This window comes from Misgurnus anguillicaudatus, unplaced genomic scaffold, assembly GCF_027580225.2.
Source record: "Misgurnus anguillicaudatus unplaced genomic scaffold, ASM2758022v2 HiC_scaffold_33, whole genome shotgun sequence".
NCBI classification, from domain to species: domain Eukaryota; kingdom Metazoa; phylum Chordata; class Actinopteri; order Cypriniformes; family Cobitidae; genus Misgurnus; species Misgurnus anguillicaudatus.
The window spans coordinates 5,589,973-5,616,937 of record NW_027395283.1 but is presented as its reverse complement, the minus strand read 5'-3'; the positions used below and the strand labels follow the sequence as shown (position 1 = coordinate 5,616,937).

General features: G+C 42.2%; 1 protein-coding gene across 1 annotated transcript in view; it reads right to left on the bottom strand.

Annotated features, from left to right (window-relative positions):
* Positions 1-24,589, bottom strand: part of LOC129437432 (protein NLRC3-like) — a 46,443-nt gene extending 21,854 nt beyond the window's left edge. Inside the window, exons 1-3 of the mRNA XM_073865736.1 lie at positions 24,444-24,589; positions 23,793-23,885; positions 21,817-23,616 (exon numbers count right to left, since the gene is read on the bottom strand). Coding sequence (XP_073721837.1) covers positions 21,817-23,616; positions 23,793-23,885; positions 24,444-24,589 — 2,039 coding nt within the window. The remainder of the gene's footprint in view (positions 1-21,816; positions 23,617-23,792; positions 23,886-24,443) is intronic.
* Between the last annotated feature and the right edge of the window lie 2,376 nt (positions 24,590-26,965).

Here is a 26,965-nt window from a genome sequence, read left to right as displayed (position 1 = left end):
ACGACCCTCAATCGTGCAATGTCCACCACAATGGACTCAGGAGAACAGACGACCATCACCCTCAGCGGGCTCAGGTCAGTGTCACACACACACTGTAGATGTTCGTGCTCTCACGGCACACGCACCGGCAGTCTCACCTGTCCCGCTCCGCTGCCCCACCGATGGTACTTCGGTAGTGCCGTTAATTCCCCTCGTATGGTCCCTGGGTGCTTGGCTTCAGCTCACCAGCCCGTCTCGTTGGGTTTTACGCATGATCCGCCTCGGTTACAAAATACAATTTACCGGCATACCCTCAAATTCTCGGGCATTCGTTTCACTACAGTGAAAGCGTCTGATGCAAATGTACTGCGTGCAAAGTCGATGTCCTGCTGGTGAAGGACTATCGAGCCGGTCCCTCTTACCGAGATGATGATAGGGTTTTTCAAGCCTTTATCTCATAGTACCCAGAATACGCGGCGGATTACAACCGATTTGATTTACGCTCTGGCTCTCCAAATGAGATCCTTCACGATGATAACACCGAAGCGCGTAATTCAATGTTCAGATCGGTTTGCAGCCTTAGACCTGTAGACGTGTACTTCATGTGTTTCCATCTCCCCTCGCCACAGGCCGTTCACGTTCGTGGGAAGGACATATCAATACTAAGTACCTCCATTCGAGCTGTCTCTCTCTCCCCGTGTTTCCATGAAAGTGCTAGACACGGCATTAAAACCCCCGAGAGAGAGCGTTGTTCGCATTCTGCTTATATTTACGTCGGCTTATAATAGCTCATTCTTGGCAGACGCTGCGCGAACACAGAGATTTAATGCTTCGGCATCTCGCTCGTTTAAGTCTTCAGGTCAACTGGGAAAAGAGTACTTTGCCCCGTGCAGAGGATCTTTTTCTCGGTGTGGAAAAAGACTCGATCGATTTATCGGCGTGTTTAACAGATGCGCGCATCCAGTCAATTCTGACTTGCCTCGGTTAATTTCGAGGGAAGAACGCGGTCCTCTGAAACCATTTCAGAAGCTCCTGGGGCATATGGCAGCTGCTGTGGCTGTGACACCGCTCGGGCTGCTCCATATGAGACCGCTTCAGCGTTGGCTTTACGATCGAGTCCCGAGGAGAGCGTGGCGCACCGGCATACACTGTGTAACCATTACACTTGCGTGTCGTTTTAATTTCACCCCGTGGTCAGACCCAGCGTTCTGAGGGCAGATATGCCCCTGAGACAGGTCTCCTGGCATTCTGTAGCACATACAATGCCCCCAGCACGGGGTGACCAGCCACGTACGACAGGATTGCAGTCTCAGAGGTGTGCATAGCACCCCAACTGCCGCGAGCTGTGGGCTGTATATCTGGGACTCGTACGCTCTGCTATGGGAGCTGCGAGGGAAGGATGCATTAGTTCGCACCGACAACATTGCGACTGTTGCGTATTTCAACCGTCAAGGCGGTTTTTCGCTCTCGTCACCTGTTGCATCTCACTCGTCATCTCCTCCTTTGGAGTCAGACGCATCTGAGGTCCCTTCGTGCCATTCACATTCCGGGTTCGCTTAAACACAGCGGCAGACGCGCTTTCCCGAGCTGCGCGCCCCGGCGAATGGCGACTCCACCCCCGGAAGGTCCAGCTAATTTGGAAGAAGTTCGGTCGTGCGCAGATAGATCTGTTTGCGTCACCGGACGATACCCATTGTTGCCCTTTTTATTCGCTAACCGAGGACAGCCTCTGCGTGGATGCGTTGGCACACAGCTGGCCGCGGGGGATGCGCAAATACACATTCCCTCCAGTGAGCTTAATCGCACAGACACTGTGCAAGGTCAGGCAGGACGAGGAGAGCCTTCTACTGGTCGCGCCTTACTGGACGACCAGGAATTTGTTTCCAGAACTGATGCTCCTCGCGACAGCCCCTCCCTGGCAGATTCCCCTGAGGAAGGACCTTCTTTCTCAAGGAGGGGGCACATTATGGCACCCGCGCCCCGACCTGTGAGATTTCCATGTATGGTCGTTGAGCGCGCACAAGGTTTAGGTGATTTATCGCAAGCGGTATCTAAAACCATCGCCGCGGCTCGAGCGACGTCCACAAGACGGGCTTACGCACTTAAATTGAACCTTTTCGTCGATTGGTGCTCTTCGCAACGCGAGGACTCCCGAGAATGCCCCATTAATATCGTGCTTACATACCTTCAACACCGGTTAGATGGTAGGCTGTCACTCTCCACCATTAAAGTTGATATCGCCGCTATATCTGCACATCACTCTTTAATAAACGGCAGATCGGTTGGCCAGCACGATTTCATTATTAGATTTCTAAGAGGTGCGTCATCCCTTTATTCCTCCTTGGGACCTGTCCATGGTGCTGAAAGCCCTGCAGGGACCCCGTTCGAGCCTTTGCAGTCTGTGAGTCTGAAATTTTTATCAATGAAAACTCTGACCCTGCTCGCATTGGCCTCTGTTAAGAGGGTAGGTGACCTTCATGCATTTTCCATCGACGATTCGTGCCTTCAGTTTGGTCCTGCTGTCTCGAGCGTAACACTCAGACCCAGGCCAGGATATGTGCCCAAAGTTCCCACCACACCCTTCAGAGATCAGGTGCTGAGCTTGCAAGCGCTGCCCCTGGAGGAGGCAGACCCAACCATGGCTTTATTATGTCCCATACGCGCACTGCGCCTCTACGTGGATCGCACACAAAGCCTCAGGACCTCAGATCAGCTCTTTGTTTGTTACGGTGGTCAGCAGAGAGGGAAAGCTGTCACTAAGCAGAGGATGTCTCATTGGATAGTTGATATTATCGCCCTTGCTTATAATCGGCAGGGCATTCCTTGTCCATTTAAATTGAGAGCTCACTCTACTAGAAGTGTTGCCTCATCTTGGGCACTCGCTCGTGGTTCCTCGCTAACAGACATCTGCAGAGCTGCTGCTTGGGCAACACCTAATACGTTCATTAGATTTTGCAGTGTTCGTATCGAGCCTGTCTCCTCTCGTGTCGTTTCCTCGTTAGGGGAAGGACAGAGAACAGACCTCGCACGTCGGCTTGCAGCCTCCGACTGATGCTACACAATAACTGTCAGTATGGAAGGCCTTCAGAGCAAAAATGCGTAATGGTTTGAATTGGTCTTCCTCTGCTGCCTTGGCAGCCTGATGTTGTGGAGCATCCGCTGCCAGCCTCTCACTAGCTGCATCCTCACAAACCTATGTGTTTGGCTCGGGAATCCACAATGCGTCTCACCGGGTTCCTTTGTGGGTATTTTTCCGTGGGGTTAATCCTACTAGCCCACGTTTCCCTCAGCAGAGCACTGCTTTGCTTACACAGCCACGGCTGTCTTTGTTCCTCAACTACGGTTGACTTTCGTCCACCATTAGCCTTTAACGGGGCGGTGGCTTCCGCAGCGTTCCTATCCCGCTCAGATAGGGCGCTTCCCAGTCGCTGGCACTACTGTGGGGTTAAAGGAACATCTAGTGCCCGACCTTCTGCCTTAAAACCTAATTCTCCTTCTCCTTAAGGGGAACCGGAGGGCTTTACGCAGACACTGGAAGAGGTCAGCCCTCAGTGGCGTTTTGGTAGGGATTCCCAATTCGTCGGTCACGACGTGACGTCGTAGTGACCGTCTGAAAGAAAACGTCTTGGTTACGTATGTAACCCTCGTTCCCTGAAGGAAGGGAACTGAGACGTCACGTCCCGTCGCCACAGGGCTGCTCCCTGCTGTTTATTGGGCGGTCACACTTTCCGGCTTTCTCAGCGAATTGAAGCTAATTTCCATATTTGCACCTGCTGCTTAAATACGCACCTGGCAGGGCGGCGCCAGCATTATGCAAATATCTCAATGCCAAGTTCATTGGTGTTTTAGTAGTATACGAAGCAGAGTGGTCTCTCTAAGCGAGTTCCCAATTCGTCGGTCACGACGTGACGTCTCCGTTCCCTTCCTTCAGGGAGCGAGGGTTACATACGTAACCGAGACGATTCTCTGAGTTAACTTTAATATGCAGAACTGAATGCAAAACTCTGTCGGTTTACTTGTTTGATATTTCAGCTATAAGCTGTATACATCAACATTACGTTTTCAGACAATACAGGCAAAAATCCTCAGTTTGCTGTGGAGTCAAGAAATGTCTAAACATTTTGCACTTCCTGCGGAGTGTTGAGACTGTTTACATATTTGTGCCCATATGTACATTTTATGTACTGGTTTTTATTTTTGAATGAATAATTATTCTCTAAAATTGTATGATGTTTTTGTTGAGCTATTTTAACACAATTATTTTTCTGACCTTTTTGAAACTTGCCCCTGACAAATAACCCAAATTATGAAAAAGACTAAAACTAACACTAAAACTAAACTAAAACTAAGCATTTTCAAAAAATAAAAACTAAACTAAACTAGCAAACCCATTTCAAAAACTAATTAAAACTAAACTGAATTTGAAAACAAAAAGTCAAAACGAAATAAAAATAAAAACTAATGAAAAATGCAAAACTATAATAACCTTGTATCCTGCGTTTAAAAAACTTGCTGTGCAGAGTAGTGATGAGCGAGTCACTCGAAACTCGGATCATTTAACCCGATCCCTAAAATGACTCGAGAACCATGAGTCCTAGTGACCATTAACCCGAGTCAGTTGAGTCCTCTCAGATTTTGCATTAAAAATGAGAAATTGTATCAAACACAAAGCTCTTCAAATGTTTACAACAGAATTACAACAAATAACTCTACATAAGCTGCCATAGGTTCTATAACTTGCAACAACGAGTTAATTTACATCACCAAATGTCGACTGGGGGTACCGAGTGAGCCAAAAGCTGCTATTCCGGATCGTAATTTCCTGCAGCTCCGAGTCCGAGTACAAAGGGATGGGTGCACGCGACAATGAGTTGGTCGGCGGCTCGGGGATTCACACAGAGAGTGACTCAACTCATAGAGCTTGAATCCTGGACTAGGAGAAACGAGCCTTGCTCGTGTTATTAACCCACTGACTCATGTAGGCTAATCTGTTGCAATATTTGACTGGCACAATGTTTTGGGCAGAAGCTGCAAATGTTTAAAAATTTTAAATCCGAGGACTGCTGCAGCAGTGCTGCTGGAAAGATCCGCCACAGACGGACGTACACGGCTCCTCTTGTTGACTGAGTCACTCAGAGTGCAGGAGCGGGCGGCTCTGTCTGGGACTCACTCACAAGATCATGTTCTTGCGTGGATGAGTGACTGTGTGGCTGCATTAACCGAAGCCTATCGTGAATCTTTTAAGTCAATCTGAAACAGGACACGTTCCTCTCAAGTCCAAGTCAACAAAGCCTGACATCTTCTAAACGTGGTGTTGATATATTTGTCATTATGAAATGAAACTAAACACACCAAACTTTTTACAATTATGTTATTGATAATGTTACCACGGACATGCATGTTTTTTACGAGTTCCTCAGCACTTTTTTGCGAGCAGAGGAGTCGTAGACTGGTAGCTACATGCGTGATCTGAGTTGCTTGGTTGGCATTAGTATGACTTAGCGATTGGAATTGGAAGTGACTCAAGTGACTCGAGTGACTCGCACAACCCGGATCATATTAGTGAGTGACTCAGAATAACCCGAATCCTTAAAAAGATCCGGGTTGACCATCACTAGTGTAGAGATATAGGCATAGAAGCGAATAAATACGGATTTAGATGTGCTGTATGCAATCGTGTCTTTTACAAGAATACCAAAAAAGCGCTTCAAATTTCCTGACTCGTGTGTTTGTGTATATGCGTGCCCTTCGCGTCGTCTGTAAGTTACTGTGTGACGGAAGCACAAAGAAAACACTCGTGTCTGGAGATAACTTTTAGTGACACACATACGCAAGTAAATAAGGATTTAGATGTCATGTTTGGTGCACTCAGATGAAACAACTCAGCATATCAAGGAATGGAGAGACTGGATTGGGGATTGACTGCAGCCAGGAGGTGAGAGTAATGCGTATTGATGTCTTTGCTCGTTCACTTCAATGGAGTGGGGCATGGTGATCTCAGCTCATTTAAAATAACGAGCTAACAAGAGAAAGACGGTACCTCTTCTCCTTCTCATACAGTTTACACTGAATGAGAATATTTGCTTTCGATTTCACCTACATAATTTAAAAGCAGACATTCCAAGCATTATGCAGACATTTATCTTTTGTTTCTATGACAAGTATTCCTTAAGTTACAGTTAATTTTTCTGACGCGTTTCTGAAAGGACTTCACTGAGGGAGAACAAAACGCGCATCATGTTTATTTTCTTATTTTTGCAAAAAGCACAACATTCTGTTTTTATTGGGGGTGGACAGAAAAAAACTAGACACTTTAACGTTTTAAATGATGTATAAATCATATCTGTATGTCCAAAATCAGCAAAGTAATCTAAGTCTCTTTGCAGAGTGATTGAAAAATAAAGAGTTTGCGGCGCCCCCGCCGTGGTTGACCGCAGAGAGTTAACACCAAGCATATCTGCAGACTCTGTTGACTCTCTCCTTGATTCCTTTAATTCGCAATTAAGAGTGCAATCGATGATATTGCTCCTGTAAAAGTCAGGAAGAAGAATGGTAGGCAAAAATCACCTTAGAGAAACTCAACAGCGGTACAGAATACGAAGAGACAATGCAGAAAAGCTGAGCGCATGTGGCGGAAGACAAAACTTCATTTCATTTCATTTATTTATTTATTTCAAGCAAATAGTATAACAATGGAAGAATACTCAATAATAATAATAACTAGCACTTATGCTTGAAATGGAGTGGGGAGAAGTAAAACTTATTGAACCCCACCCCAGTCTATTAAAGAATTTATACAAACCGAACAAAATGCTTCCGTCTTCAATTATAACAATGGAATAAAGAAAGAGAGAAAAAAACATAAAATAAATAATGGTAATAATAATACCTCATTAAGAAACATTATTCTAGTAGTGTATGTGCACAACCATACATACAGACATACTATACATGTTCATAATATTCAAAAATTACTGCAAGTAACATTGAAGTCACTGTTATGTACCCTTGTGGTATTCCGTCTACCATTGTTGGTAGTTATTCATTATTTCTATTTACCCTTGAGGTATTCAGTCTACCATTGTTGGTAGCTGTCTGTCATTGTTATGTACCCTTGTGTGTATTTTGTCTACCATTGTTGGTATTTGATAAATCAAAACTTGTAGTCCATTATAATCCATATAAAGACACCCTTCATACTTTCAATGTGGAACTAGGCAAAGCTAGACAGACTTTCTTGTCAAATATTATAAACAGCAACATAAACAACACACGCACTATTTTTGCTACTATAGAGAGACTAACAAATTCCCCAAGTCAAATTCCAAGTGAAATGCTCTCAGACAGCAAATGTAGTGAGTTTGCTAACTTCTTCTCTGAGAAAATCAATAATATCAGAATGGTGATCAGCAAAGTAGTTACGATGTCTGATTTCGAAGCAGTTGATGGTAAAATTTTGGAAGAAACAGTACAGCATCTTAAAACATCAATCTGCGGCCTTGACACACTCCCAACATCTTTTTTCAAAAATGTCTTTAACTGTTTAGAGGAAGATCTCCTAGAAATGGTAAATTCATCACTTATCTCTGGGACTTTTTCAAAGTCCCTTAAAACTGCAGTTGTTAAGCCCCTCCTGAAAAAGAGCAACTTGGATAACACTGTATTGAGCAACTACAGGCCCATTTCAAATCTTCCTTTCATAGGCAAGATCATTGAAAATTTGTTTTCAATCAGCTGAACAAATTCTTAATCTCTAATGGTTACTTTAACATTTTTCAATCTGGTTTCCGACCACTTCACAGTACAGAGACAGCGCTCATAAAGATAATAAATGATATTTGCCTCAATACAGACACAGGCAAACTATCAGTGCTGGTACTACTCAACCTCAGTGCTGCTTTTGACACTGTCGATCACAACATACTTCTTGACAGGCTGAAAAACTGGGTCTGGCTTTCTGGGATAGTCCTTAAATGGTTTAGGTCATACTTAGAAGTGAGAGGTTATTATGCGAGTATGGGTGGCCATAAATCTGAGTGGACATCTATGGCATGCGGAGTCCTGCAAGGCTCAATTCTTGCGCCACTCCTGGTTAACCTGTATATGCTCCCACTAAGCCAAATAATGAGAGAGAACCAAATTGCCTATCACAGTTATGCAGACGACACCCAGATATACTTAGCTCTATCCCCTAATGACTACAGCCCCATTGACTCCCTTTGCAAATGCATTGATGAAGTTAACAGTTGGATGTGCCAAAACTTTCTTCAGTTAAACAAAGAGAAAACTGAAGTCATTGCATTTGGAAACAAAGATGAAGTTCTCAAGGTGAATGCATACCTTGACGCTAGGGGTCAAACAACTAAAAATCAAGTAAGGATTCTTGGTGTGATTCTGGAGTCGGACCTTAGTTTTAGTAGTATGGTAGAGAAATTTTGAGTGTTTTGTCTTACAGATTAGTATAAATGTTTTATATGGTATGTTTTTAATGTCTACATGAATAAAGTTGTCTCTCTGTGGCTTGAACATGAATGTGTAGGTCCACAGCTGGGCCTGGAGGAGATAAGGGTGTCCATGGTAAGGATAGCAAATAGTTGTATGATGTGTTAGAGAACAAAGACACTGAGTTTTACCACCCATGGAAGGATTTATGTACCAGCTTGGAATGTTATAGAGATAAAGCCACAGCATCACCAAGTTGTCATGAGTTATGAGAAGGAGCTAAGGGGCCTGAAGGTAGGAGTCTGCTGGACATTGGGATAGTACAGAGTGAAAGAAAGGCAGGGCTACTGGACCACTATTGGACCACTATATAATATACTGAAAAACTCAGAACGGGGTCATTGTCATTATCATTTTACCAGGTGTACACCCTATGACCAGTATATTGTGTTTCAAGCTGTCTGACACAATTCTTTAATAAAATACTTTGAAGAGAATTTTGCATCTCAACCGTCTCTGATTCTCCTGAAAAAATCCACGACAGTAGTTGGCACATCTGCACACAAAATAGGAAAATCAAACACTAACTTTGTCAACTCTGACCTCTGTACATCTGATAGATGCAAAAGCAAAGCATCCAAATTTTGAAGAGTCTTGGAATTCTTTAACTGGGAAGCAAAACACAGTCTCCAGGGACAATCACATCCTCCCCTCCCTTCACAAAAAGAGATTGAACATGATCAAGAGAGGTACTAGAAACAGTAACAACTGGACTTACTGGTTGACTTTAAGAATTATGAGAATGATACGGCTTAAGTAAATTCACATGAAAACATTGCTTTGCTTTTCGTATCTGGAGTTGCAATTTGATAATTTTGGTCAGTGATTTTTCGCAGAACAGTACGGAGTCGGACCAGTAAATCATGCACAAAGATCCAGATGAAGGCAACACAACTAGCACCTGATCACCTGGTGTAAAAACACGAGATTCTACATGTTTATCATAGTAGTTCTTCACCATACTCTGCGCTCCGACAAGATTTTTCTGCGCACTTACGCCAAAAATAAACGTCTACGAAAACCATTCACATATTCTAACAAATTCTGTGGAGGATCATCTTCACACAGTCCTTCCCTCAAAACAGAGAGAGGACCTCGTACGCTGTGACCAAAAACCAGATCATTTGGACTAAACCTCAAGTTCTCTTGTTGTACTTCGCTAGCTGCAAGTAATAACCAGGGTAACCCTTCCACCCAGTAACGGTTCAACTTCACACAGTAAGCACGTAACAATGCTTTTAATGTTTGGTGAAATCGTTCAAGCGCACCTTGACTTTATGGGTGATATGCACTTGATTGATTATGTCTCACCTTGAGCACTCTCAAAATCTCATCAAACATACGTGAAGTGAAATTTGACCCTTTATCACTCTGAATAATCTTGGGTATCCCTAAAACAGAAATGAATTGAGTTAGAGCGTTCACAACTGCTTTAGTGGTAATTTTACTGTTAGGGTAAGCTGTCGGATACAGAGTTGCCTGACACATTACAGTCAGCAAATATACATTGCCTGATTTAGAGTAGGCAATGGACCCACACAATCAATTATTACATGTTTGAAAGGTTTACTTGTAACAATTATAGGAGATAGAGGAACTGGTTTCAAAGATTGATTCGGTTTGCCTGTTAACTGACATGTATGGCACGTTTTAATGAAGGCTGAGATATCCTTCTTCAAACATGGCCAATAGAACTCGGTCATAAGTTTTATTACCTCCTAAATGAACTGCTACTTCACCATGAGCAACCTTCATTACCATTTCATGAAAAGGCTTTCGTACCACCACTTGAATTACATCCTCTCCAATCAAGCCTTTTTTACAAGGAACATATTTCCTCAAAAGTAGCTCATCTTGGATAAAATATCCACTGACACCACTTCTCACCTCTTCTGATGAAATAACATCCTCAAACAATTTCTGCAACCCAGGATAATTTTGTTGGGCCATTACCAACTCCCTATTTGAAATTCACGAGTTCACACTTACATATAATTTATAGAGTAATTTAGAATGCGTGTTTGGCGTGCTGTCCGGGGAAGGGCTTCGAGCTCGGACTTGGCCCGAACCCAGAGTACCCCCCCATGTAAGTGTTTTTTAGAACTAGAAGTGTGGAGAAGGGGTGGTGGGGGGATGCTACAAACTGTCAATGGATGGCGGGTAAGACTGATGAGTCTATATGTACCCTCTCATGGTTAATTGCTGAGTGTTTCCACCTGTGTATAATTGCTGAGTGATTCTACCTGTGTATAATGGCTGAGTGCTTCCACCTGTGATTAATTATCTGAACGTGCTCCTCCCAAACTTTGTTAATAAAACATCATAAGGAGAAAGAGTAGACAAACCAGGCAGTGCATAGTGGTGGGCAGAGCGAGGCTTCGTGAAACACTGAAACAGTTGAATCAATTGTGCCGTATGTTTCGAGGCTTCGAAACATCAATCCGAAACCGCCTCCACAGTGACACCTAGCGGTCGTTTGCATGTCTTTACATGAAGCAGCCTTGACAAGATTTTAAACGAGCGCTGACAAATTGTATCCCACATGTTGTTTGATTGACACACAAGTGATAGGATGGGAGAGTGGATAGTGTTCTCGACTTTCATGCGTAGCTCTTAGGATCGAACCCGGGAAATGCATGCGCTAACTCATAATAAAATGCTTTTTGTTGTTTTAACATCTGTTTGACAACTACATGAGCTTTTAGGCTCACAATTGTCGATAATAGGCTATTCGGGTCTATTTAATAAAAAAAAAATGGAATAGAGATATACCAAATAAATAATAAGAGATTCATAAAATATATCAAGCCATAATATGCCACATTGTTTACATATAAAGATCTTTATTCAAATATATAAATTGTTCTGTGTTGATAAACTCAACCAGATTCTTTTTTACATATAATTTCTCCAGCCTTTGAAAACATTCTCACACAAGGGACACTTTTGCTGGCATGCATTTTTTTGTAAGTGTTACATACATATGATGAAAAATTACTTCTTTTCAGTAAATTATAGTATTTGATCTTGCCAAAAACGCATCTATGATGTATTGTCAGATTTGTTTCCTACCCTGTCAGTTTAAGATTCGACGCAGATTCGACAGGTACGCCACCTTTCGAAATACTTGTGAAATGCACCGCTTGGTGTTTCGAATCACTTCATCACGTGACATGGGTGTTTCGAATCACATTTCGGAGCAGTGTTTCGAAACATTTACGCTTCGGGATCTCGACACAGTGTCGAAACGTCAGTTTCGCGGGAGCCATCCCTAGCAGTGCATACTTTGACACTTTTTCTTCACAAAATGCCTCACGACTCTTAGAATGTGTTACCACACATGATGTAAATACCTCAGGGAACTTCTTCTAAAATAATAAGGTCACGTAACTTCTCAAAGTTATCAACATCTGAAGCAATGCACCAACGATCAAAGTGTGAAAAAAGATCTCTTACCACCTCAGAATGCGTTTAGCGGTCACCTTTCCTTCAGTTCCTAAAACGCTGGTGGTATGCTTCAGGAACTAACCCATACACCTTTAGAATTGTCACTTTTACCTTGTCATAATCTCACCGGTCCTCCATCGGAAGAGCTGCATATGCCTTCTGTGCTTTGCCTGTAATCACAGTTTGGAGCATAACCATTCGTACAGCTTTTGGCCAATTCCTTTCTTCAGCAAGAGTCTCAAACAAAGAGAAAAACACATCTGGATCATGTTCGTTAAATTTAGGGAGCAATCTCAAATTACTAGCCATATCTAAACCACCATAGTTTCTTTCACCAAGCTCAATAGGTAATCTGCCTTCCTTTGCTAACTTTAAATGCTCCGCTTGGAACTCAAACTCGCATGTTGATTTTTCAACTTCTAATTGTTTCTGTGCAAATTCAATTGTACTTTGTTTGAGCAAGTTATCAGTTCTTAATTTCTCCATCTCAAACTCATATATCCTAGTTACCTTGACCAATTCCTTATCATGATTCTGTTGCATTTGCTAAATTTCTTTTCTTTGTTCAAAAGACAACCCTGAAAAAATATACACCGCATTTCTCTCAGCCTCATGTTTTTTTCTGTGTGGAAACGATTAAAAGTTTATTTTCAATCTACCAATTTCTCACGATAGAACAAAGTTCCTTTTTCTTTATTTGTTTATCTACATCACCAATTTTAAAATGGTCTACAAGTTCCCACAACTTTTGCTTCACAAACAAATTCAACACGTCCTCTGATGGAGCTTTAACAAATTCTTCAATGGATGCCATATTTACATCTTAAACTTGCTGGCTAATTTATTCAATTGAAAAGCAAGTGCATTTAAAAACAACAGACACAGATCAAACATATGTTCACTCTTTCCCCTTCTACACTGCCTAATCACACTGTACTGTCATGGGCTTGCCAGATCTTTTGTAATAGACTCAGGTTTGAGTGTATCTGGCAAGACCATGGCAGTACTATGTTCTGTGTGGGAGCATGTGGAGGAATATAGTTTTGTGGCTTCCACATGTTCCCAGTGTTTTGTGGCTGTCATGGTCTTGCCTGATCCTGGTCATTATCCAGGTTGGATGTTAGAGGGCAAGGCTATGGCAGCATTGTGTTTATGTGGGAACACGTGTGTTTTCACATCATGTATGTGTGACACGTGTTCCCAGTGTCTTGTCACTTTTACCCTACTCCCTTATGTACTCGTGTCTTACGTGATTAATTATGTTCACCTGTTCCTCATTGATGTGCTGTCTTTATTAGGCCCTTGTGTTCTCTTTGTGGTGTGCGTGCGTTGTTGTAATTTAGTGTTGATGTACTCAGTTACATGTTCCAGTTATTCTCTTGTTCTACTTTGTGTTCCACCACAGTGTTATTATTTCATGTTCTGTTTTACCCCCACGTGGGTTTGTTTTGTTCTGTTTTATTAAAATACATAGTTATTTACTACTACCTTCGAATTCGTGGGACATTTTTAAATATAAACTCAATCTCCCAAATAATGCAATAAACAATGATTTGCTTGTTCCTTTCACATTTACACGAATCCAACAGAAGATTAATGTCCAAAAAGCCATTCTCGTTAAGGCGGATCATAACGAGAACTCCTCGAATGCGGCTGTGGTCTCCCGCAACCTCCATACCCCTCGAGACACCGGTAGTCACATAACGGGCAAACAACTCCAACAAGCACAAAGTCTCGTCTCTCTCTCTTCCCTCATCAGTTCAAACGAGTCCCTTTTAAAGAGTGCTGATTTGGGTTCGAGGCCCACCTAAACCGGTCTATTAAATGAGAGGTTGATCGAGGTTGTTTCTCATGACACTGCTAGTTTTAATATGTATGAACCAGCAGATAAAAACAGATACAATATCATCCAGCAAGTTGGATGAGAGACTTCTTACAAAATGAGTGCAATCTCAACACCAGAGGCTTCCTTTCTGTCCTGATCTCCATTATTATGCAAGTCATGGAAAAGACCATTCTCTGACCATGTTTACGCAAGCACTTCAGTTTTTTATGTTGCCATGAGTGGCTTCAACCCTAAAGCGTCCAACATTGTCAAATATATATATTTGTGTATAAAGCCCTATCAGGGCATGCCTTCCTGGGGAGTGTGGGATTTATCCGCCATTTGCAGGTTCCCATGCCTCTCAGTGCCCTCCTCAGTGGCGGAGCCAGAGGGCTAATTAGTCCTTGCCACCCCTTTTGCCACCCCGCTGAAAACATTACACTGTTTGATTTTTACGAACATTTCTCAAATCTCCCAGCGGACGTGAATGCGCAGCACGCACAAGCGTGTAGCGTGCTGTTGCTGCTACACTTTTCATTAGGCTTGTTCGACTTCATGCGGCGCCGCAAGAACCGACAGCCTATGACGTCAAAGTTCCACGAGAGCGACTTAACAGCAAAGTCCTCCGTATGATTTCGCGAATCGCTCTCGCGGTACTTTGAAGTAATCCAGCTGTCGATTCTTGTGGCGCCGCATGAAGTCAAACAAGCCTATTGGTTAAGCTGACACGCAGCTCCTTTGTGCTCCAAAACATAACGCAGCAGCACACACAGGATCGATGAAGAGCGTTTTGCTGGTATATACGGCTTTTATTGGTATTAAATTAAACAAAGTACTGTTTTAACGGCGAGTAAGGGAGACGGTGCACTGTAGTGCTTAGCATTAATACTTCAATGAGCCTTACTCGCCTAGTGAAACTGACTAATACTGTCACGCCTGCGTGAAGATGCTTAAAACAATAAAAACATGTCTTTAGCAAATGTTCAGCAACAATCAAAGACATTAGGTAGGCTTATTCATATTGGCATGTGTAATGCAGCATTTTGAACTTAATTAAACCACCGTGGACATAGTACAGGGATGTAAACAGTGCGCTTTTCGGCGCCTCATGCTTTTTTCACATCAGTTTGGGTGACTTGGGTCTGAGAGGGTTGGATTTTAATTTCACAAAGTCATCTGAAGCCATTCCATAGCTTAATGTGAGGGACAGAAGTCTATTAACATCATTAAATTAATGATTAAATTAAATAATCATTAAATTAATCCCTTCTCCCTTAACATAACATGTCTAGACGTCTTTAAGCAATTTTCCTTGTGTTGTCAAATAGGCTAGACCTCAATACTCAGATCTTCGTAATGTATTACTTTAGTATTTGTATTATTAGTATCGGTGTACTTATGGTAAATAAAAACAAGCAAATTGTTCCAAAGTTTGGTTTCTTCATGAGGTGTGTAACCAAGTTTTCCTTTAAGACAGCAGAATGAAGAGAAAAAGCGATATTACCAACTTCTTTCTAAAAAAACAAAAGTCAGGTACAGATCAGGGACAAACAGATCCCAGTTGTTCTATTTTTGCTGTATACTTAATACATATAGGCTATAATTGTGTACATTTTGGAAAATAAACAACTTTAATTTTATCTATCTACATTTTGTGGAAAATAATTTATTTTTAGTGTAATTGAACACTTTGTATATTGAACCCCAAAATAATACCTTGCCACCCCTGTTTTAAAAATCTAGCTCCGCCACTGGCCCTCCTGTATTAACTGTGAACACTCTGCCTCTCGTAGTACAGAGCACAGTACATCAGGTTCCCTTGGTAAAAATTATTATAGCATGGAAAAACATTCCAAACATATCTCAATGGGTGTTATGTACAAAAATGTAGGCTACATCACTAATTTTAGAGCAGGAATTGGAATTCCTTTTATTTAAAGGCTATACAGAACCATCACAAAATTATGGTTCATGATGTTGATGGTCACTCACATTATGTCACAAATCAGATCCGAGGACTGGTTTGTGTCAATGGATTTTTGCTGCTCACAGAATCTCAGGTTTTCCTTTGGGGGCATGGCATACCAATATTCCCTTCGGCCTAGCTCTATCCCTTCACACATTTACAAAATGTGTAAATGCTGCCCTGACGCCATTGCATCTTTAGGGTATTTGCATACTATTTATATGGACGATTAGCTAATATTAGCCCAGTCAGCACAGATGGCAGCACAGAATTGAGATGTTGTGCTTGCACATCTAAGACACCTAGGGTTGAGACTGAACACCAAGAAAAGTATGTTAGTCCCAACGCAGGTGATCACATTTTGGGGATAATATGGAACTTGACGACGATGCAGGCACAGATGTCTCCTGCTCGTGTAATGTCCATTTTTCAAAGAAGTGAATTAGATGAAGCTAGGTGAATGGCACACCATGTGGTGGTTTTAGAAACAGGGTTTTTCCCAGAGGGGCAACCCTTTTTGCATGTTCAGGGTTACGCACACATGTCTTCGTACTCTAGAATATGGAAAGATTTTGGGTTTCTGTCTAAAGGCACGGAGTTAGGTGTGGTCTGTCGCTGCATGACATTAATGACAGATGGATCTCTGTTAAGCTGAGGATTGGCTATGGAAGGCCAAAAGGAAAAATGTCCAATCAGCTAAACGCCAGGAAAAGTGTGCTTCTCCAGTACAGAGGACCTCTTTTCTGGGCATGGTATGAATTTCAATGACTGCAGGCACGGTTGTCTCATGCTCGTATTGAATCCATCATTTAACCATGGAGTTCCTTGAGGGGCAACTTTTTTCTCATGATCAAGCTCACCAAAGATGCTTTGTGCCTTAGTGTTATGTAAGAAACAATGGTTCCTTTCGGCCAGTGTTGGTTTTTCACCATGTTCAAGGTTACGCACGCATGTCTTCGTGCCCTAAGAATATGGAAAAATGCCGGGTTTCTGTCTAAAGGCCCGAGGTTAGGTGCGGTCTGTTGTCGCATGACATTAACCCCCAGGGGTCCAAAAACGCGGGGACGCGTTTTGACGTGTTTTCTCCTTATCATAGCAGAATCAACTTAAAATACTCCATCATTAATAATCAAACACTTACGTGTTTGACACCATTTGAAACTCTGAAGGGTCCTCTGTAATTAGTGTACATTCACAATAACAAGAGATCTTTGTGTTTTTGTCAAATAAAGAAAATAAACAGGGTGCGCATTTAGACATTACTGTCTCAGCCAGCTGTCTCTCAAATCACATTACAAAAATCAATTGAAACTCCGCGAATACTCGTCACACAAACATGATACACATATCCAAAGAAAGCCTGAAATGTCTACTTTTAAACAAGCTAATTATAATCAAAAACAAATATTTCCTGTTTATATAATCTGCATTGAAGTAAAGAGCGTACCGTTTTTCCTGGCTGAGCTCATTATCTCTAATGCGCTCATGCCCACAGGCTGTTGACATGGTAATGAAGAGACCAGCAGTTCCAACAATAATAAACAAAGCGTAAAGTTTGATCAGATTTAAAGACTTTACCGCATGTTTGGATTAGAAACTTTATACACACATGTGAGGAATATCTTCATTTATGTCTAGACATTGAGGAAGAGAAGCGTTTATCTGTAACGTTACCTAAGAAGAAGAACAATGGAAGACGCAATGGAGGAGGATATATTCCTGAAGAAACAGTAAGTCATTTGTCTTCATTTATATTTGCTATCATGTAATATGTTATGGCTTGTGCAGTTCAGCCTACATACAGTAAGCAACCTCAGCAGACTGCACGCTTCGGATTGAAAAACTTTCGCATTGTTTACAAACGAGTTCGCGTGATCACGTAACGGCGGATTTCATTGTTACATGCTGTAACAGTGTTAAACACAGTTATTCACTTTCGTATCCTTCATGGCAACTTTGAGTAATGCTGCACTGCTGTATCTTTTAAGTGTGTGCTGTAATATGATTCCATGTTTACATGCTTATTTACAAATGAGTTTGCGTGATCACGTAATGGCGGATTTCATTGTTACATGCTGTACAGTGTTAGACACAGTTATTCAGTTTCGTATCCTTCATGGCAACTTTGAGTAATGCTGCACTGCGGGATCTGCTGTAATATGACATTGTTTACATGCAATGCATTCCATACATTGCGCTTTACACGCGATACCGTTTTATTATGAGCGCCGCGTTGTTTCCACGGAGACGCGAGCTCGCACACATGGACATATGCGATGTGTTTTTAACACAGTCATCTGAAAACAGCTTTTTATATAACTAATCATTGCAGATGTTTTTCTGAGATACTAATTTAGTTTATGTGCATGATAGTTTATCTGAATGTAGTGCTATCATTTACCCATCAGTTATGTATGCAGGGGTATTTCTGTGGACAATTTATGCTAACAGCTGTTCATAACCCTCTTACAGGTCTGCATCCCTCTCATCAGTACAAAACTATGAAGTGGAAAAACATATTCACACTTTTTGGACATAAAGTTATATGGTAACATGAGCCACATGAAGTTTACAGCCCTGTTGTTTATCAGTTTCTTATACAAGTTAAGTTTTTGAATAGGGTTCGTTTCCAAATAAACTGATAATGTCCTAAAAAAAATTCCAATCAGCTAAACGCCAGAAAAAGTATGCTTCTCGAGTACAGAGGACCTCTTTTCTGGGCGTAGTATGGATTTCAACGACTGCAGGCACAGTTGTCTCCTGCTTGTATAGAATCCATCCTTTAACCATGGGGTTCCCTGAGGGGCAACCCGTTTCTCATGATCAAGGTCACACGCAGATGCTTTGTGCTTTAGTATTACGGAAGAAACCATAATTCCTTTCCCAGGAAGGCCAATATTGGGGGCTCAGGGTCGTCACATCAGGCTTATGACGGATGCATTCCTCTAAGGCCGGAAAGTGGCTATGGAAGACCATAAGGTCAAAATCTATGTAAGTCCACATGGAGCAGAAATTCTGCTGAGGCAGGCGTTGAGCTCGGGGAAATGAAGACTCCACCCTCACGTTGAGGAGCAAGTCTGGCTCAGGTTCGGCCAAGCGAAAGCTGACCTGTTTGCAATTCAGGAGTTCACATAGTACACTTTGGTTTTCTCTCTCTCATCCATTCCCACTCGGGCCTAACCCTAACCGGGCTGGATGCCATGACACAGGAAGGGCCTGAGGGCCTCCGGTATGTTTTTCCCCAATTACTCTGCTCCCGGGAGTTCTGCAGAAGGTCCGGCAGCACAGGCAGAGCTGTTGCTCATAGCATCGTGTTGGGCGACCGGAGAATCGTTTCGGACCTGGTCTCCCTCCTAGATGGCTTCCAATTTCAGGGGCCGATCTGGAGGGATCGGTAGTCTTAGGCAAGGGACACTGTGTTTTACCCCTGCCTAGAGTTTTTGGGTCTGGCCTCTGAGGAGGCTTATATGACCCAGTTAACTGCCCCATGGTAAAGTTCTGGAGTTTTTATAGTAGCAGTGCGCAGCAGGGCAGTCTCCTTTGACCATTAACCTCTTGAAAAGCACCCCCATTCTGGCCCTAAACCATGAAAATACCTACTTTCACTAAAAGGGCTGTTTTTACTAAACCATTAGTATACCATAGAGTATAAGCATAACTGTGGTATCATTAGATAGAAGACACTTTGAGCTTCATTTTCCATGTTTTAAAATAATTTTAAGATAAAAATTAAAAAAGTAAGAGAGGCTGAAGTACATTGTAATAAAAAAATTTTTGCATAACATCTTTTTAACACTAAAAATCTTAATGATAAATATATGTGTGAAACCTAGAAATGCAATGATGCCAAAGCCACAAGTCTAAAGAAGTTATGTTTCACGTTTGAAGTCAATAGACCCTAAAATGAGGTTCTTGCAAGAGTTTTTGTAAGACTAGTGCCTTTTTTAAGTGCCAGTCAGCCACAAAATAAAAGTCTTTTGTTTACATGCATTAACGTTTGTTCTTTTTATTATTTATCCTTATATAAGCATATAAAATGCCGTATCCACACCAGGAAATAAAGCTTCACACAAAGATCATTGAATTCGTTATCTAATTGGCTACACGTTCTGTCTATCAATATTTTCCTTGAAGTCATTGGAGGAACGCGCGAGTCAGATGAAGTCACGATATTTGACAACGCTGTTTGGATATTATGTATTATACTCCCGCCTACTTTTACAAACAAGTTTGACTGCTGGTTTTGAACGCGAGTGTAATCTCATATACAAGTGTTACGATGAAATAGTCACCAGATTGTATATTATAATCTATTACAAGACGTGCATGTGAAATCTGATGTAAGCAATGGACAATATATCAATATTTCACGGATTATACGCATTTGTGGACAAAAATGGTCATTGGATGTACTTTGTTGGAGAGTTTTTATGGGTTATTTACACATCTGAAACAGACTGGATTCAATTTGCGTTCCTTATACCAGCACAAGGGTAAGGAGTCAGCTTATTTTATGCATGTTGTCATCTGGACTTCTGTAACAAAATACTATATTTATGATGCTAGAGCAATTGTATCTCAAAACGGACACCATACACTGATGCTAAACCCTTAGACCTTTTAAACGATGTACAGCAATGTCATTATTATTGTTTGTTTGTACACAGTAGGCTATATATATAGGGTTAGCAGCATTAAAAAAAACTGACGTTTTTACGTGCACGAACTAGTGCGCGTCGAGAGGTTAAGGCTTATGTGGCAGTTATATCTGCCTTTCATATCTTAGTGGTTGGTCCCTCATTAAGTAGAGACCATCTATTCATGCGTTTCCTGTGAGGCACTCAGAGGCTGAGGCCTGCGAGTCATCCCTGCTTAGGATCTTTCTTTGGTCCTGGAGGACTTATCAGGGGCTCCGTTTGAGCCATTGGATATCATCTCAGAAATTTTCTTGCTATGAAAACTATATTTCTCCTAGCTATTACCTCCCTTAAGAGGGTAGGAGATTAAGTGTCTCTCTTGGTTTCACTCACCTGCCTTCAAGTTCGCTCCAGGCATGGTGAGGGCTTTCTACACCCTAGGTCGGGGTTACTTGCATAAGGTTCAGAATATTATGCCCACTGGACATGAATGTATGCTTGGGTTCGGCCCGGAACGGGTTCCCGGCCACCAAGAAGACTTTAAGTAGATGGATAGCTGAAGCTATCCCATGTGCTTATGAAGCCTCTTGACGGCCCTTTCCTTTAACTGTCAGAGCGCATTCAACTTGAGGTATGGCATATAGGGCCCTGTGGGCAGGGGCCTCGATCCAGGATATCTGTGATGCGGCAGGCAGGTCCTCACCGCTCACTTTTGTACACTTTTGAGTTGGATCTCAACTCTACTCCTGGGGATCGTGTGCTTTGGTCTCAGTTGTGCTTTCTAAACACAGACAGGCACTTGTAGTCTGGCGGATTGGGTATAACGTTCCCCATAGCGTCAGCTCTGACACAGCGTTGAAGTTCCCTCGAAAGGGAACATCTCAGGTTACTCAGATGCTGCGTCTTCCTGGCCATACCTCTGGCATGCCTGTGTACCCGCTTCGGCTTATGCCAGATAAAGTGGCCGTTCCTTTCTGCTGTATTTATGCTCTCTGGCTTCCGTCTATGACGTCACGCCCAACCATTGGTCGAATTTGATATACATACTCAGACGCCGTCATGCTGTAGGCGTTCCCCATAGTGTCAGCTCTGAGGCAGCATCTCGTTCCCTTCTCAGGGAACAATGGTTACATACTTAACCTGAGACGTTTTGTTGCCTGTCTGTTGATTTCTTGTTTTATAATTAAAGTTTATCATTTTGATTAATTATCCGAATCTCAGTCATCTCTTTCTGCAAGCACGCCCAACATCAGTGCAGCTATTTTTAGTTACGGCAGTTCAAACACAAATTTTAGTCTGAGTCTTGACTTAAAACCTTTCTGAGAGATCACTACTAAAATTCTCCTTTTGGAAAATGAAACACTTGACAAACTCTTGTTAGGAATGATTCTCCTAAAATAAAATAAAAAATGATAAAATAATTTAATTTAATTAATATTTTAACTGTTAGTTTTACTTACTGAAGTTTTTTGGTTTCTTTAATCACAAGCTGCAGTCGCACAAGAACTTCATCTGCTGTATTTTTATCTCCAATAAATGGTTTTAGATCAAGTTCATCCAAATGCTGCTCAGACATCAACAACACAAAAACTAAAGCTGCCCACTGTGAAGAGGAGAGTTTGGTCCATCTTACTGATCCATATTTCACATAACGTTGAATCTCCTCCACCAGTGAATCATCACCCAGTTCATTCAGACAGTAAATCAGATTGATGGATTTCTCTGTGGACAGATTCTCATTCATCTTCTGTTTAATGTACTCAACAGTTTTCTCTTTCTTGTAGGAGCATCTTCTCATCTGTGTCAGTAGATCCTGTAAGAGAATCTGATTGGACTCCAGTGAAAGACCCAGAAGAAAACGCAGGAAAAGATCCAGATGTCCATTCTTACTCTGTAAAGCTTCATATACAGCTCGATGATGCAAATTGATTAATAGATAATCTTTTAGTGATTTATGTTTTATTTTGCCCAAAACTTTAGAAAACTGATTTTCATCAAACACATATCTGTTGTTGTTTGTGAAGGAGATGTGAGCATAAAGAGCTGCTAGATGTTCCTGGATGCTGAGATGAACAAAGCAGTAAACTTTCCCCTGATACAAACCAAACTCCTCTCTGAAGATCTGAGTACACAATCCTGAGTACACTGATGCTTCTGCTACATCAATGCCACACTCTCTCAGGTCTTCATCATAGAAGATCAGATTGCCTTTCACAAGCTGCTCAAAAGCCAGTTTCCCCAGTTTGAAGATCATGTCTTCATCTTTCTTCTCATAGTCCTTCTGATGTTTGATGTTTGTCTGAATGATCAGGAAGTGTGTGTACATTTGAGTGAGAGTCTTCGGGATCTCTCTTCTCTCTGCTTCACTCAATATTCTCTCTAGAACAGTGACTGAAATCCAGCAGAAGACTGGGATGTGACACATAATGTAGAGACTCCTGGATGACTTCAGGTGTGAGATGATTTGATCAGACAGACTCTCATCACTGATTCTCTTCCTGAAGTATTCCTCCTTCTGTGGGTCAGTGAAGCCTCGTACCTCTGTGACTCGATCAACACACTCAGAGGGGATGAGATCAGCTGCTGCTGGTCTGGAGGTGATCCAGATGAGAGCAGAGGGAAACAGATTCCCCTTGATGAGGTTTGCCAGCATCACGTCCACTGAGGTTGATTCACTTACATCACACAACCTCACACTGCTGTGAAAATCCAGAGACAGACGACACTCATCCAAACCATCAAAGATGAACAACACTTTATATTCATCACTGAAGATTTTCATTTCTTTTGTTTGTGGGAAGAAAAGATGAAGAAGATCTAAAAGACTGAGTGTTTTGTCCTTCATCAAATTGATCTCTCTGAAAGGAAGTGGAAATATGAGGTGGACGTCCTGATTCTCTTTCTCTTCAGCCCAGTCCAGAATGAACTTCTGTACAGAGACTGTTTTTCCAATGCCAGCGACTCCCTTTGTCAGCACACTTCTGATGTGTTTGTCTTGTTCAGGTAAAGGTTTAAAGATGTCATTACATTTGATTGGTGTCTCCTCTGTTGTTGTTCTTCTGGATTGTGTCTCAATCTGTCTCACCTCATGTTCATTACTGATCTCTCCACTTTCACTCTCTGTGATGTAGAGCTCTGTGTAGATCTCATTCAGTAGTGTTGGGTTTCTCTTATTTGATGTTACTTCATACAAACACTCAAACTTCTTCCTCAGATTTGATCTGAATGTGTTCAGGACTTCAGCATGATCAGAGTCATGACTGTAAATTAAAAATTATAAAGTCAGATTATTACACAAATACCTGTAAGAGTAAAAATGTAAAGAACAAAATGTTTGTATCATAAGACAAAGGACTCTTAATGGTTTGTAAAATGTTACATTTAGGTCAACATTTTCTAGCATTTTTACTAAATAAAACAAAATCCTATAATTCACCTGAAATGAGGACTCATGTTTTCGTTGAAGTATTGTGGTTGATTCTCAGATTGCTCAATCTTCCTCCTCTTACGGTCAGGTTCTGTTATTCGTCTGGGTGGCAAGAATGAGAATCAAGAATTTCTTTACACTTTAATATTAGTGGAAATTTCATGTAACTTTATTACCTTTACAGTTTTTACACTGCTGTGAATTAGAGATGTGCACGAATGGTTAAATATTGAATCTGCAATTATAATTAGAAATGCTATTTGAATGTTTGTTTTTAACTCTTTCGCCACCATTAGCAAGTTAACTCATCAATTAAGAGAAATTGCTTCACTGCCAATGACAAGTTTTTTTGGCAGTCAGCAATACCGCTATTATCCACCAAATGGCGCTCCTACCCAACTTATGCAACTACAAAGCAACACCTCCTCCCAAACAGTTCAGACACAGCGGGTATTTTGATCATTGCTCTGAATCAGATTTTTATTAGAGGTCTTTCACAAAAATGCAATTATCTCAGCTTTTTGCTCAAAATTTTGTATTTTTGATGAAAACCACCCATATTGGAGAGGTGATATAAAGAGAACAAATGGAGGTAGGATGCAGGTGGGCTTTTTTATTTAACCTGTACTGTTACAGATTTTAATGTAAAGTATGTGTAACCCTTTCTGTCTCTCTCTGCCTGCCTCTAGCACCGCTGCTGCTACTCTGCGCTCTGTTGTATGTGTTTGTGGGTGGTGGTAGAGAGGAGACATGGACACATAAGGATTTGAGATTGTGGCTTGACCATTTAATTCACAGCACGGCATCTAAAGCGTTGATAACATGAACTGATTTAAGTTTTAAATTCAATAAAGTCCATTTCAATGCACATTCATTTCAATAACAGACTTTGCTGCTTATATTATCATACATAGCTTTGCATCAGCCAACCTGTATTAATTACGATCCAAAGAAAGAACAAAAATATGTTTTAACACTCCATATTACTCTCCATTTAGGTATTTAACAGTTTAGTAAACAAAATATTTATATATATATATGCCCTAACACAACAGTGTTATAGTGACATCTTGTGGAGAACACAATACACTGCCCTACATCCACCCCTTCTTTAATTGATGGCGTCCCAGCCATCTGATTAATCAAAACTCTGTGGTCTGATCTAGGACAATCAAAACAATAAACGTGTTCTGAGTGGATATATATAAAGCACATAATGTGTGTAGATAGTGTGTGCAGGGTAGCTAGCTGTTATCAGGGTGCATACAGTACGACTCTGCGGGTTACAACTACGGTACAACTTTCTCCCTCTTTCTATTTTTTGGAGGTCACTCTCCAGTTTCACAACTTGGGATTCAAGTGAGAGTTTGGTTGGGGGATGCCGGTTTCTCCTTGGGTTTCTCCTTGGAAGATTGGGCCCCTTGAGGGGAGGTTGCACCACTATCTGTCACAAGTTTTCTGTCTCTGTCACTTGGTTCCTCTGTGCTCATTTGTTCCTCCTCCTCATTGGCTGTTACATTTTGGGCTCTTTCCAGAGTGTCCTCCAAATCATCACTCCCTGCTCCCTCTTCGCCCTCTGGTTCAATGTCTGCCCTGCTTATCTCACCATCTGACTCTCCCTCTTCTATGATCACTGCTTCGTCTCGTTCCACTGGAAGAAACATACACTGTGTCAACAGGTTTCTATGAACCACTCTCTCTGCTCCTCCATCCTCTGGCCGCACCACTTACACAGGTAAACTTGGTTGCTTACTGACCACAACTAAGGCTGTGCCTCCCATCGGTCTCCCAACTTCTGCCTCCCCTCCACATGACAGACCTTGACTAAGACTCTATCACCCGGACTGAAATCTTCACTCTTGGCTCTTTTATTGTAATATTTTTTCTGATGTCATTTAGCCAGTTGAGATGTCTCATTTGCCAGGGCATAGGCCTGTGTCAGGGACTCATACAAGGTCTGAACATACTTGCTGTATTCACATGGCTGGTTCACTTTGGGGGACCCGAAGTTGAGATCCACTGGGAGCCTCGGATGTCGACCAAACATAAGGTAGTATGGGCTATAGCCAGTAGAGTCATGTCGCGAGCAGTTATATGCGTGTGTCATGGCATCCACATGCTCGTGCCACCAGGGCTCCAGTGTTCCCAGCATGTTCATCAGGGTGGGGTTAAAACTTTCCGTGGTTCCGTTGCCCTGGGGGTGGTAGGGTGTGGTATGGGTTTTAGTGATGCCAGTACACTTGCACAGCTGACAAGGGGGGCCCTGATGTTGGCTGTGGGAGTTTTTCTAAGGCAGCACCTCTCACACTGTTCACACCAAGCCTTGATCTCCTGGAACATTCTTGGCCAGTAAAATCTTTCCCTTGTTGTCTGTAGTGTCCTCTCAAACCCCAGATGCCCTGAGTCATTGTGAAGAGCTGTTTTTATGGTTTCGCACAGCTTTTCTGGCAATATTAGTTGCTCCACCACCCCTTTATGTCAATCTCTGAGTCTGCGATACAGGATCCCATTTTTTACCACTAACCTTTGCCACTCTTTTTAAGAGAAGACCCCCAGTGGCCCCCACTTCCATCCTCTCTTTGTTGGTGGCTTATGGTTCCTGCTTTTAAAGTGGAGGATGGGACCAATGACTCTATCTTCCTTCTGCCCAGCTCGAAGCTCCTGAGTGGTCATAGCAGGCAATGCCTCCATCCCCACATCCACATACACTGCACTGGGCTCCAGTGGCTGACCGCTTTTTAGGCTCCTCTGAAACAGCTGTGTATTCGCCTGAGACTTCCTCAGGGTCCTGGGTGGTTTGTGCCTCCCTACGTGAGAGGGCGTCAGCGTTGGAGTTATCCTTTCCACTCCGATACTGGATGTCAAAATCAAATACGGACAGATGAGAAACCCAGCGCTGACCTGTGGCGTTGAGTTTGGCTGAGGTCATTACATATTTGAGAGGGTTATTGTCTGTTAGAACAGAGAACTTCCGGCCATAGAGGTGGTCATGGAACTTATACGTCACGGCCCACTTGAGGGCGAGGAACTCAAGTTTGTGCACCGGATACCTTGTGTCAGGTGGGCTCAAGCCTCTGCTTGCATATGCAATAACCCTTTCCACCCCATCTTGTACCTGCACTAGGACAGCTTCAAGCCCCGTTCCTGAGGCATCTGTCTGCAGCAGAAAGGGCTGGCTGTAT